This window comes from Larimichthys crocea, chromosome XI (genome assembly GCF_000972845.2).
Source record: "Larimichthys crocea isolate SSNF chromosome XI, L_crocea_2.0, whole genome shotgun sequence".
NCBI lineage: Eukaryota > Metazoa > Chordata > Actinopteri > Sciaenidae > Larimichthys > Larimichthys crocea.
The window spans coordinates 17,700,691-17,712,712 of record NC_040021.1 but is presented as its reverse complement, the minus strand read 5'-3'; the positions used below and the strand labels follow the sequence as shown (position 1 = coordinate 17,712,712).

General features: G+C 38.0%; 1 protein-coding gene across 2 annotated transcripts; it reads left to right on the top strand.

Annotated features, from left to right (window-relative positions):
* The first annotated feature begins 6,880 nt into the window (after nucleotides 1-6,880).
* On the top strand, nucleotides 6,881-9,944 carry LOC104932760 (ubiquitin carboxyl-terminal hydrolase 37-like). Of its 2 annotated transcripts, XM_027284694.1 has the most exons (6): nucleotides 6,881-8,758; nucleotides 8,874-8,997; nucleotides 9,080-9,231; nucleotides 9,450-9,526; nucleotides 9,618-9,726; nucleotides 9,818-9,944. In XM_027284694.1, exons 1-5 carry the CDS (start codon nucleotides 8,655-8,657, stop codon nucleotides 9,620-9,622), a joined length of 462 nt encoding a protein of 153 aa, XP_027140495.1. In that variant the 5' UTR covers nucleotides 6,881-8,654; the 3' UTR covers nucleotides 9,623-9,726; nucleotides 9,818-9,944. The 2 variants fall into 2 exon arrangements, with proteins under 2 accessions (XP_027140495.1, XP_027140494.1); XM_027284693.1 differs by lacking the exons at nucleotides 9,618-9,726; nucleotides 9,818-9,944 and having other exon boundaries at nucleotides 9,450-9,557.
* The last annotated feature ends 2,078 nt before the right edge of the window (nucleotides 9,945-12,022 follow it).

Below are 12,022 nucleotides of genomic sequence, written 5' to 3'. Positions count from 1 at the left end.
GATTGGAGGAGATTATACAGACGCTTGGTCCTCCGCTATTGACCCCATTTCTCTCAAAGAAAAAATGCTCACATAAATTTTAAGAAATTTTAGAGAAATAAAACTTTGGTGTGCATAGAAAAAGTCTTAGATCATTTACTTGAACTCCAGAAAAATGATAACACCACAAATTTTATTAGTAATTTATTAGAATTAGTCAAAGAGAATGTATTTACCCATGATAGTGTTACTGTCAGCATATTCTAGTCTGAAGACACAGATGTCTGTTTACATTAATTGGAACGTCAATGGCAAGCTATTTATTATGTCTGGGAAGGCAACCTTCAGTTCCTTCGACTGGCCACCACAGTGTTGAGATAGACTGGCACCTGCAGTACTGTTCTCAAGCAAAGCCTAACAACTACTACTGCCAAGGACCTCAAGACCCACACGTGACCAAGTGTAACCTAAGGATAGAAAATTCACTTTGAACTAAAGGAAAATGTTTGTTTCTGGTTTAAACCTGATATTTTTCAGTTTACATAAAAGCAAAATATGCTTTGCACAGAATAAACAAAAAAATATTATGTTGACTATAATGATAATTTCACTTCAAACCAGAGATTTGTCAGGTCATGTGACCACAAGACGCCACAGTTCGCTCCCGCTCGAGTTTTGCTGTCCACCATTACCTCGCTTCGAAAATGAAGACAATGACAATGTAAGAAATCAAAATTATGTTGTTTTAAGTTTTTAAATATTTATGGTTAGTGGCAGGCTGGGCAAGTACTTTAAAAAGTATTAGCATGTTAGCTAACATTACCGCTAGCTAAACCTAGCTTTTTGCATTTATTTTGCATGCAAAGGGGGAAGCTTCCCTGCTCTATATTGTTAATACAGTAATTTTACAGTCACGTAATTAAAAATAATGGTAGTATGATAAGGCTTGACTATATTAGTAGCTGGTCTGGGGCCTGTGCTGCTGGACATGTTTTTGTTGAGGGTGGGGCTGAGCTCCCCCACACACACAGAGCTGACACAGAGTTCAGGGGAAGAGGGGAAAACAATTTACCAAACTGAACACTGAAATGGACGTTAATGTTATTAGCGTTATGCGGCATAACATTTAGAGTAAATACTACAGGACAACTTCTTGTAATTAATAAACAAAATGTAATTTGACAGAGGTCTGTTGCGTGTCTCAGCCTGAGCAGCTGCTCACAAAGTTTATACGGTGTAGAGGGGGAATTTAGCCATGTCAGACATACACTGCTCAAAAAAATTAAAGGAACACTTTGAAAGCACATCAGCTCTCAACACGCTGGATATCTTTCCTGATATGGACTGGGTAATGTGCTAGAAATGAAAGGATGCCACATCATTAATGGAAATGAAAACTATCAACCTACAGAGGGCTGAATCCAAAGACATCCCCAAAATCAAAGCAAAAAAATGATGTGGCAGGCTAGTCCATTTTGCCAAAATGTCTTTGTAGCAGCTCATAATGGTACTTAGTAGTTTGTATGGCCTCCATGTGCATGTATGCATGCCTGACAACATTGGGGCATGCTCCTATTGAGACGACGGATGGTGACCTGGAGGATCTCCTCACAGATCTGGACAAGGGCATCTCTGAGCTCCTGGACAGGTGAGGTGCAACCTGGCGACATCAGATGGACCAAAACAGGTTGGTCTGTGGCAAATGCCAGTAGAGCTCCATGGTGCCGGGCAGTGAGCACAGGGTCCAGTACAGGACGTCGGGCCCTCAGGCCACCGTCATGAAGTCTGTTTCTGATTGTTTGGTCAGAGACATTCATACCAGTGGCCTCCTGTAGGTCTTTTGTAGGGTTCTGGCAGTGTTCATCCTGTTCCTCCTTGCACAAAGGAGCAGATACTGGTCCTGCTGATGAGTTAAGGACCTTCTACGGCCTGTCCAGGTCTCCTAGATTAACTGACCATCTCCTGGAATCTCCTCCATGCTCTTGAGACTGTGCTGGGAGACACAGCAAACCTTCTGGCAATGGCCCATATTGATGTCCCACCCTGGAGGAGTTGGACTACCTGTGCAACCTCTGTAGGGTCCAGGTACTGCACCATGCTACCAGTATTGACACTGACCCTAGCCAAATGCAAAACTAATGAGAAATTGGTCAGAAAATATGAGCAGGTAAAAAATGTCAGCAGCATCCACCTGTAATACCATTCCTGTTTTGAGGGTTGTCTAATTGTTGCCCCTCTAGTGTACCTGTTGTTAATTTCATTAACACCAAAACAGATGAAAATGATTAACAACCCCCCCAGCTACTTACCTGACCAGATCAATATCCCAGAAGTTGAACTGACTTGATGCTATACTCTAATTAAAAAGTGTTCCTTTAATTTTTTTGAGCAGTGTATGTTAGTGTATATGGTGACTTTGTTTTACCTAACTTGTTGTTTCAAAAGTAATTCCAAATATGCAGGGCCAGCCCTAGGATTTTGGTGGCCCTAAGCAAGATTTTGTGTGTGGCCTCAAAACACTCACAAGGCAACCACCAAATCACACGCACTGCTCGTAACTGAATGAAAACACACATGCACTTGAATTAACAACAAACACACTTTATTTTAGAACAATGAATCGTATATTAAAATATATATAAATTTTTTTTGAGAGGCTAAGACAATTGAAAGTATTCTAAATAATAAAAAATAACTACCTTGCAGGTAACAAAGTAAAAACTATGACAAATGAACACTAATAAAAACTAAAATATTTTGAAAGATAGCAATGATCAATAAGAGTGAAAAGTCAACATATTTAAACTTTAAAAGCAACTCACTTGCCGCTGAAGTTTCTCATGATGTCCCTTCAGCAGCAGTCATGTCACTCGATGAGGTAGATGGACCTGGTGTAGCAGAGGTCTGTCCAAAGTATTTCAATAATGCCCCTGAAAAGACAACACATTAGATTTTATTACACAACAAATGCAATTTTCTCAGTGAAATATATAAATTAGCTGATTGTCCAAATGAGATGTATGTTTGTATGAGATACAAAAATACATTTTAACATAGCTTGGAAAGCAAATGGATAGCCTGAAACTATTTGGGCCAATTTAAACATTTAATATGTCCTGTATTAAGACAAATTTAATGTTGCAATAAAACATTAGTAGCTAGTTAACAAGTAAAACTAGACTCCTAATCATGTTATTGCTTGGCCTCTGGTATTGTTGCTTCAACACATAGAAAAATGAATACTACTGATGTGATGTGTGAATACCAACAAGGCAAAAGAAACATTTACATTACACACAGATGTTAAATACTGTTATAGTTCATCTTTTCTCATATCAAGTGTAGTGAGGGCTAAATAATACATAACAGAGTGCTTCTGCATCCTAAAATAAAAATGGATTGATTAACTATATAATATCACAAAGGATTTGTGCTTATTTGAAACATACTGTTTTTGAACCGCTTGCAACTCTGTTCATAGTCCATTCTTCTTTAAAAGCTGCTTTCCTGTCTACTTTTCACATTTCTCTGACGTGACATGCAGCCAGAGAGCCCGACTAGCTTACCAGCTAATTTATTATTAAGTTCAATAACCCCATGGCCCCTGCTGTGTCGGATACAAGTGCTCTCATTATGCTTTCATGCTATTTTTAGTATAACAGCAATGCTGCACGCTATTATTATTATTATTAAGAAATAGCGACAGATTATTTAATCTGATTGAAATGAAATGAATCAAACAGTCACATTATAACATACCTTCATCTTGTGATCTTCTTTCCGTCTCAATTTTTCGTTTTTTTCGTCCTTCTGCAACTTTCTTTTAGGAACATTGTAGTGTTGTTAATTTCCCACACCAGTGAAATAACTATACCCACAATGCCGCGGTTGCCGACCGATGCGGATGCGTTGTCACCATGGTTATGCACGGAGGAGGGAGCAGTCATAAACTAACTTACTTTACTGGTTTATTTTTCACCCCTGTACTAATACATCTGTTTAAATTGATATGTTACTGTCATTGTAGTATATGTTGAAATAAAGAGAGGGTGAAAAAAGTGATTGTGGCCCTAAACAACCGCATAGATTTATTAGTGTTACTGATGTTGCTTTAAATGTTCCACGAAGGCTTGAAAAAAAGGTTTCAACAATATCATTCACATCTTTATTTTTTTAAACATCTTAAACATATTTGTAAACATAAACATTTTAAATATCTTTATTTGTGAATGTGCTCAAATATATGTTTTAAACACAATCTTTGTGTATGTTTAGAACATCTTTTTAAAAACACATTTTAACATCTTTCTGTGTTTTTAAACATATTTTAAATACAAAAAAAAAAAAAAAAAAACAATTTAACTTTTCAGCTGATTTTTTGAACACATCCGACGTTTGCAGGCCGAGTAGCCCGAAAAGCTATCGCGCCTTATTGGCAGGACCCAAGCCTGGCCCTGTCTCTGCCAGACTAATAACGAACATATCTTCACCAGTGTGATCGTTTTTCATAGTGGCAGAAGATAACAACAGCATTGCCATTTGCAAAAGTTGTTCAGCGAGGATTCCGAGAGGAGAAAAGAAGACCTTTAATAGAGTTTTAATACGAAGCAATGTTTGAAACAAGCAGTATTAAAAGAAGATGAAGTAGCCGCGGTAGCAGCTAGCGGTACTGCTAAGGCTAAAACAACACAGAGTGTGAATGATTGACACCTGTCACCTATCGACCAATCAGAGTCAGGAGAATGGATTAGTACCACCCACATTCACCTTTGACCCACCAATGACGATCCAGAATGAAGTAAACCCAAAGGTAGTATATGGCACCAAGAGGTCACACTTCACTGTCAAAGCCTCTTTGTCTTTATGTAACAACCAGGAGCTTCATGACTGATTTCAAACTAAAGCAGATACATAGCAGGAGACATTAGCAGAGACATTAGCAGCGTTTTTTTCGCACTGGAATAGAACTTTTGACACAAAACTGCAAAGATAAGACACACTATCGTTTTGTGGATTTTTTTTGCTACTCTTTGGGGGCTGGCTCGCCGAGTTCTCATCGCACAGTGATGAGACACATATCTTTGTAAGATATATTTTTATTTTTTCCCGCGGCGCCTCCCTCACACTTTGAAAACCGCTGTTAATTTTTCTCTCTAATGCAAGTGTCTGAATATGTTGTTGTCTTTAGGCAATTAAAGACGCGTTTGTCCCGGTCATCAAAATAACCTTTGATGGGATTGAGGTAATTTGGTTTGAGATTAAGTAACAACTCTACTGACAAAGTGGCTCCTCTATAAGAAAGATTACCTCCAAACCAATTCCTCTGTGGAAAAATGAGAAAATTAAACAACTAAAGAGAAAACAAAGAAATTGGTGAAAGAACAAATTGATGGTGAACTATGAAATACTGTGTGAACAATTGACTATCTACAACAAGGAGATTAAACACGCAAGACAAGCACACTTTGCAACAAAATTGATATCCGACAAGCACAATAACCCCAAAATCCTTTTTCCAAGTATTGATTGTTTAACCAATCCTGTTTATATGAAGCCGAGCGTAGACACACAGTCTACGAACATCAGATGTGAGGAATTTGCAGTCCACTTCAGAAACAAAATAGACACGATTAGATTGGATTTATGTCAATATAAGCCCATGAATCAAAACACCCAAGAACCTTTGCTTTTATGTGAGGAAACATTAGAGAAATTTGTCCTGGTTGATGCTGATGCTTGGTAAGGTTATGTCCCAGCTAAAAACTTCAACATGTACTTTAAAACTGATTCCCACATACTTTTAAAAAACAGTTTATGGTATTTTAGAAGAACAGTTGCTCACAATTGTGAATTATTCTCTTCAGATGGGTACTTTTCCTACTAGCCTAAAGGCCGCCATAGTTAAACGTCTTTTGAAGAGAAACAATCTTGATTCTTCAGTTATTACTAATTACAGACCAGTATCAAACCTGCCATTTTTAAGCAAACTTTTAGGGAAGCTTGTTTTTAAACAGTTAAATGATTTTATGAACTCAACAATAACATTTTTGAAAAGTTTCGATTTGGTTTTAGGGCCAATTACTTGAACCATTTTAAAATATTTTTCTGCTTATGTATTTTAATGTTACAACATTTTGTCTTTTATTTATTTGCTATTATTTATTTCTCTCTCTCTCTCTCTCTCCTCCCGCTCGTCTCAATCGTCTCACTCTCCTCGTCTCTCTATATAGAGAGATATATAGAGAGAGAGATGGATATATATATATATATATATAGAGAGAGAAAGAAAGAGTTTACATATATGTGTTAGTGTGTATGGTGACTTTGTTCTACTGTTTGACATGTTGTTATACAAATATTGTGAACCTACATCAATTAATTAATCAAACTTTATTTGTATAATAGCACTTTTCGTACAAAACATGGAACACAAAGTGCTTCACACAATAAAACCCTAACACAGCCCCTCCACACAATGGATATAATTTGTGGCCAATATTTCTGCTACAATTAATACTCCTGCTCTTATTGTTGTTCTTAGCTAGCTCATAGTACAGAAGTGAAAAAATGGTGCAGTCATACAGGAAAAATGGACAAGACTTTTTCACAGCAAAGCCAGGAAATTGTGGGAAAAGATGGTGGCCTGTAGAGTAAATATATCAAAGTAAAGTAAATATATCATCCCCAGTCATCAGAAACCTGCTAAAAAATTGAGCCAAACCAATTCAAAATGCATGTTTAGGCCTTGGATATTAAAAATAAGACACACACCACATAGTTATATTTAATCATGTAATGTAATAATGTACCCTGGAGTGTATAACCCAGTAAGTTAGACAGATAACTAGTGTACCCTGGCTCGACTCAAGGAGCGAGGAAAGACTAATGTACAAGATAAACACAAATATTTATTTACACAACAACAAAAATTGAAATCCATTCAGATTCAAAATCCCCTGAATAACCAACAAAAAAACAAACCCAAAATAATGTGTCCTTTCCAGCTTATAGCTGTTATAGCAAAGATGAGGAAGATGGAGGATTGTGCATCCTCGTCGACTCCGTCTCGCCTCAGACGGGAACCCCTGGTCAATATCGACCCCATCTGATTAGATGTGGATCCAGCAAAAAAAAACAAAAAAACAATCTGCATAGCAGAATATAAAGTTATCACTCAATTTCTTGTTTTTATATTTCTTGTATCTCTCCTACTCAAATGCAACCTATAAACAAATGTATTATGAGATATAAAAAAAACCTCGTCACCATTAATGTGAGTCTTTTACAGTAGTAAATAAACCACGTTGCACAAATTATTATCTCTTATCTGTACTTAACTTAACACAGTTGTTCGCATTAGAAAATTAGGGAAAACCCTGTAAGTATACATATCATAAACCTTAGCGGACAATTTACACTCATCAACCTTGAACATGGCGTCCAAAAAATGGCGCAGTACAAATTACGGTCGTCAGGTGAACAATTCAATTTACCACTCAACATACTAACTCACTGAAACATCTTTGCAACATTTACGGTTAATCTCCGATTATTATTATTATTATTATTTGTAACATAATAACATTCAATATTAGCATTCATAATGACACGTAGCATACAACCAGAAAACTCACCGGAAAAAAGAAAAGAGAAAGAAAACAAATCACACCAATTTCTCAGGTCGCAGCCGTCCTGGAACTCTCATAACATACTGTTCAGAAGGTCACCCACTCACCTAGATCATGCGCTCCCCGTGACCGCCTGGACCAATGACAGTTCGGCAATTAAGGGGCCTTAATTGAAGTGACCTTTTTCAGGCTCTTTTTTCTTCTTTCAGTTGCGGTTCCGAGAGACACTGCTGGCACTCCTTTTCATTCGAGTTCAGTTGGATTTACCACTCCCTTTCATATTTTTGACAGTGTTTTTTTTTTCTTTTCATATTCTGTGTGCGTCCATAAGAAGTGAGTACTGTATTTAGTTTGTTCATTTTATCACATGTGGTGTTTCGGTGTGTTTTATCACCTGTCTCACTTCATCATCATATATGTCATTATTCGCACTTGTTTATTTCATATCATATTGTTTTTATTCATTACTATTTCAGATGTTTAATGTTTCATATTTGTTTACGTACTTTTCTTATTGTCTTTGCAGTTACCACACACAAACCTACTGTTTCATTTCTTGAATAAACAATTCAGAAGAACAGAGAGTGTCACCATCATATTCATTGTTCTCACCGGACAAACTGTGGAGGTGTACAGTCAGATAATCATTCATTTTAACAGAGGTCTCAAGTTTGGGGATTATAAGCCAACACCTCTTTTATACATACAACTCGTGTCCATGAAAATAAAACAATATTCCTCCCATAAACGTTAATAATCTCGCTCGTAACAAATCGTTGTGGCATCAGTGCTGAGCGCCCCCCTGTGGCTACTCAAAGCAATTACAGTCACAAAAACAGCTCTCTTAATGAACTCACACTTAATGAAAATGAATGAACATGAAGCCAACAATAAAATACACGTAGTAAACCCAACTGTAATTTTCATGGGGTTACAATAACATGTTCATTGTACTATTTTAAAAAAGATTATGAACTTAAGAACTGATGATGCTCACTTATTTTGACTTTGTGTGTCAGGTTTCCGAACATCAACCAGAGCTGCTACATGAACTCCATCCTGCAGAGTCTGTTTGCCATGGTGGATTTGATCACGGACATCATGTGCCAGAAGCCGGTTTGGAGTTCAGTGCCCGAGGCAAAACTGATTAGGTACAGCAGCCCACACACAAACACATAATATCAATCACTCATATGACCCCCAAGTTCCTCCACAAACTTAAAGAAGAAAGTGAAATAACAGATCTCTTTTCTGGCACCTCTGCAGATCATTCATAGCAATCAGAGATGCACACCCCTCCTCAGATACCCGGAATAAAATGTCCTTGCTGCACTCATTTCGGAAGGCAGCCTCGAACCAGGGCCTAAGTTTCAGTGACCAGAATCAAGAGGTGAGTCAACTGGCTTCATGTTTTATGATTTCACCTTTCTCCTGAGAGCTTTATGAACTCATATGTGTTCTTGTGTGTTTAGGATGCTCATGAGTTCTTGACCTCAGTCCTGGACCAGATGAGGAGTCTGTCCTCTCTGCTGCAGGTCAATGCAGCCAACATGAACAGGAGATACATCTGCCCTGTTAAGCGTCACCTGGTGTTTGAAATCGAGAAGACCAGGACATGCAACAAGTGAAGCGCGCACACACACACACAATGTCAAGCATCAGGTTAAAAACAAAAAAATGTTTCACCCCATTAGTATTATTTTAGGACACCACAGAGTATTTGAATTACCAACATCATTATAATACAGACATTACAGACTTGAACACACACCTAGGCAGTTTGTGTTTGTGTGTGTGTGGACATGTTTCTATAACATGCAGCCTGTTGTCTCTCATCTGCAGGAGTCAGAGTTGGAGTACAAATGTGAGTGTGGAGGAAACACATCTGGCCAGAGCATGGCATTCGAGACCCTGCCAAAGTGAGTGAGATTACGATAGTGTGACAAAACATAGAAACAAACATACAGAAAACAGAAATAAACATACTTCTGCTTTGACTTCCTTCTACAGAGTGATCATCTTGCACCTAAAACGCTTTATCTACTCGCCCACCTATGAGCTGATGAAGTCGCATGACCCCGTCGAGCTGCACAGGGACCTGGTGGTGTCCTCCAACCAGGTGAGGGAAAACAAATAGAACCACCAGGGTGGTGTGAAAGTAAATGTGTGTACATGAATATGAAACTCTTATCACCTGTGTTCCCTCTTAGGGTGATGGCTGCTACAGTCTAATCAGCGTCGTCAGCCATTTTGGCTCAAATGGAGAAGCAGGACACTACATCTGTGACGGTGTTCATCCAGACGACTCTCTGTCCCAAACAACTGACCACTGGCTCACTTTCATAACCCACAGTGGCATCAAACCATGCCACAGTAGCGTCTGTGTGTGAGCAGCGGAGGGAGTCATCCTACATCCTCTTCTACAAAAGACATGTAAGTGAACAGCTCTGTCCACGTCATTGTGGAGGGGGCGTGGTGCATTAGCTGCAAGAGAGAGGGTATCCTGTTGAGCTAATCACTCTCTCCTTTCAACACAGTAGCGTGCTGGACCTGGGGGAGAGAGAGACACACGAGACGAGGAGAGATGCTCACGGCTGTCGGCACCAATGAAACAGAGTATATGCCTGCGAACGACACAGACTGAGTTGCCACAGTCATGTACTGAAGACAAAGAAAAACACCAACAGCGTGTTCACCCGAAATGTTTTGACTGTATTCTCAGGTGTAGAACGGAAAAAGAAAAAAAGAGCCAGGTTCCTCCCAAAGTTTCCACCTTTTAGAGGCAGTTGTTCCGTGCCACAGTTGATGGACCGCAGGACAAATCCATTTGATGTCATCAAGAGCAAGACTGGACCTGAATCTCACATTGAACTGTTATTATCAGACTGTAGAGATGATCCTGTGCTCACCAGCATGTGAAGACCTGTATAGAGAAAGCAAAGAAAAACATAAACATGAATCATATAAAATATGTCATTGTGTGTCTGTATTGTATCTCTATAGTGGAAATGAGGTTCAGTGAACAGGAAGTTCAGGTTTTAGCACGGATACTCTTTAAAGGTTCTTTGAACGTTGAAAAATACTAAATTAAATAAAAACAGATGAATAAAATAACTCATGACTAATATGACATTATAGGACTGCAAAAGTTAATTAAAAACTGAAACTACAGCCTAAAATGAAACATATTTTAAAAATTGACATTTATCTAACAGCTGTACAGAGGTGGAGTGGTAGATGGAAGCAGTGTGAAGGTAAGTGCACCTTTAGTTCATTATGGTCTGTTGGCTCCCTCTAGTGATGTGATTCAGCCAGACAAGCGTTAGATGAGACTGTCCATTTTCTAAATTGGACTGGGACAGTTGTTTTTGCTTCATGTCGCCATCATGTGATGATTTTACTTTTACTTTTCTTTAAATGTTTAAAGAAGGAGGTGTTGACTCTCCCACTGAAGGGCTCATTTGGCTGAATTTTAATAGAAAACCAGGCACAATAGCTTTAACGCTTATATAATCTTCATATCTATGTTTGATACATGCAGCTTTGGGGCAAAATAATTTAGCTCAAAGGTGTTAGGCAGTGATGAATCAATGACAACTGATGTGTCAGTGTCATTTATCTTCACATCCACAGAACAAAACATCCACACTGAAACACGTTCATGTAATTATAGTCTAAATTGGTAAATGCACCACATGTAAAAATGAACATCAAAATGAATAATTACACCTTTGGAGATTCGAGTAAAGAAGAAAAAAAATATTATAATTGTACTCCTTCAGTGGTAGGATTTTTATTTTTAACTTTATTTAACTGGATAATTCAGGACCCCTATTGTTGTACATATATACAACAATAAGGGTAACAAATGGAAATGAAAATAAAAAGAGACATGCTTGTTGTTGTGGCTTGGGACAAAATTGCAGAACCGGCTGTGTGACACATGATGAAATGACCAACGTTAACTTGTGTTTCTATAGAAGTTGTGCAAGACAGAAAGCAAAGTCTATATTGTTTAAGCCAGAAATGATCTATGTTCTAATTAAAACCATGCTGCTGCTCTTGAACACAAATTGTGCATAAGTCAACAGATGATAAGACTTACTTCTAGTGACATATTTCCACTATGTTTATTATCTACATCTTCATTCTGTCTGTTTAGAGGAAGGTGCTGATGAAACACCTCCTGAGGCAACGCTTTCCTCTCATAAATTGTTTCATTTTAGTGCTTGGCATTGACGTTAAGCAGCTTTAATATGACAGTGGGAAATGATAAGTAAAATAAATGTGCTTTTTGACTGAGGCCACAGTACATGGATGTTTGGACGTATTGTTTCTTTTTTGTAATATTTATTTATTTATTTATTTTTTTTCCCCCAAAGCAGCGTTTAAACATCAAACATGAGATTAAACAC

Bases quoted from the DNA above. Each gene is read 5' to 3' on its own strand.
- LOC104932760 (XM_027284693.1), top strand. From the start codon at position 8,655: ATGAACTCCATCCTGCAGAGTCTGTTTGCCATGGTGGATTTGATCACG. The intron at 8,759-8,873 runs GTACAGCAGCCC...GCACCTCTGCAG, and splicing joins CCCGAGGCAAAACTGATTAG to ATCATTCATAGCAATCAGAG. The intron at 8,998-9,079 runs GTGAGTCAACTG...TTGTGTGTTTAG, and splicing joins TCAGTGACCAGAATCAAGAG to GATGCTCATGAGTTCTTGAC.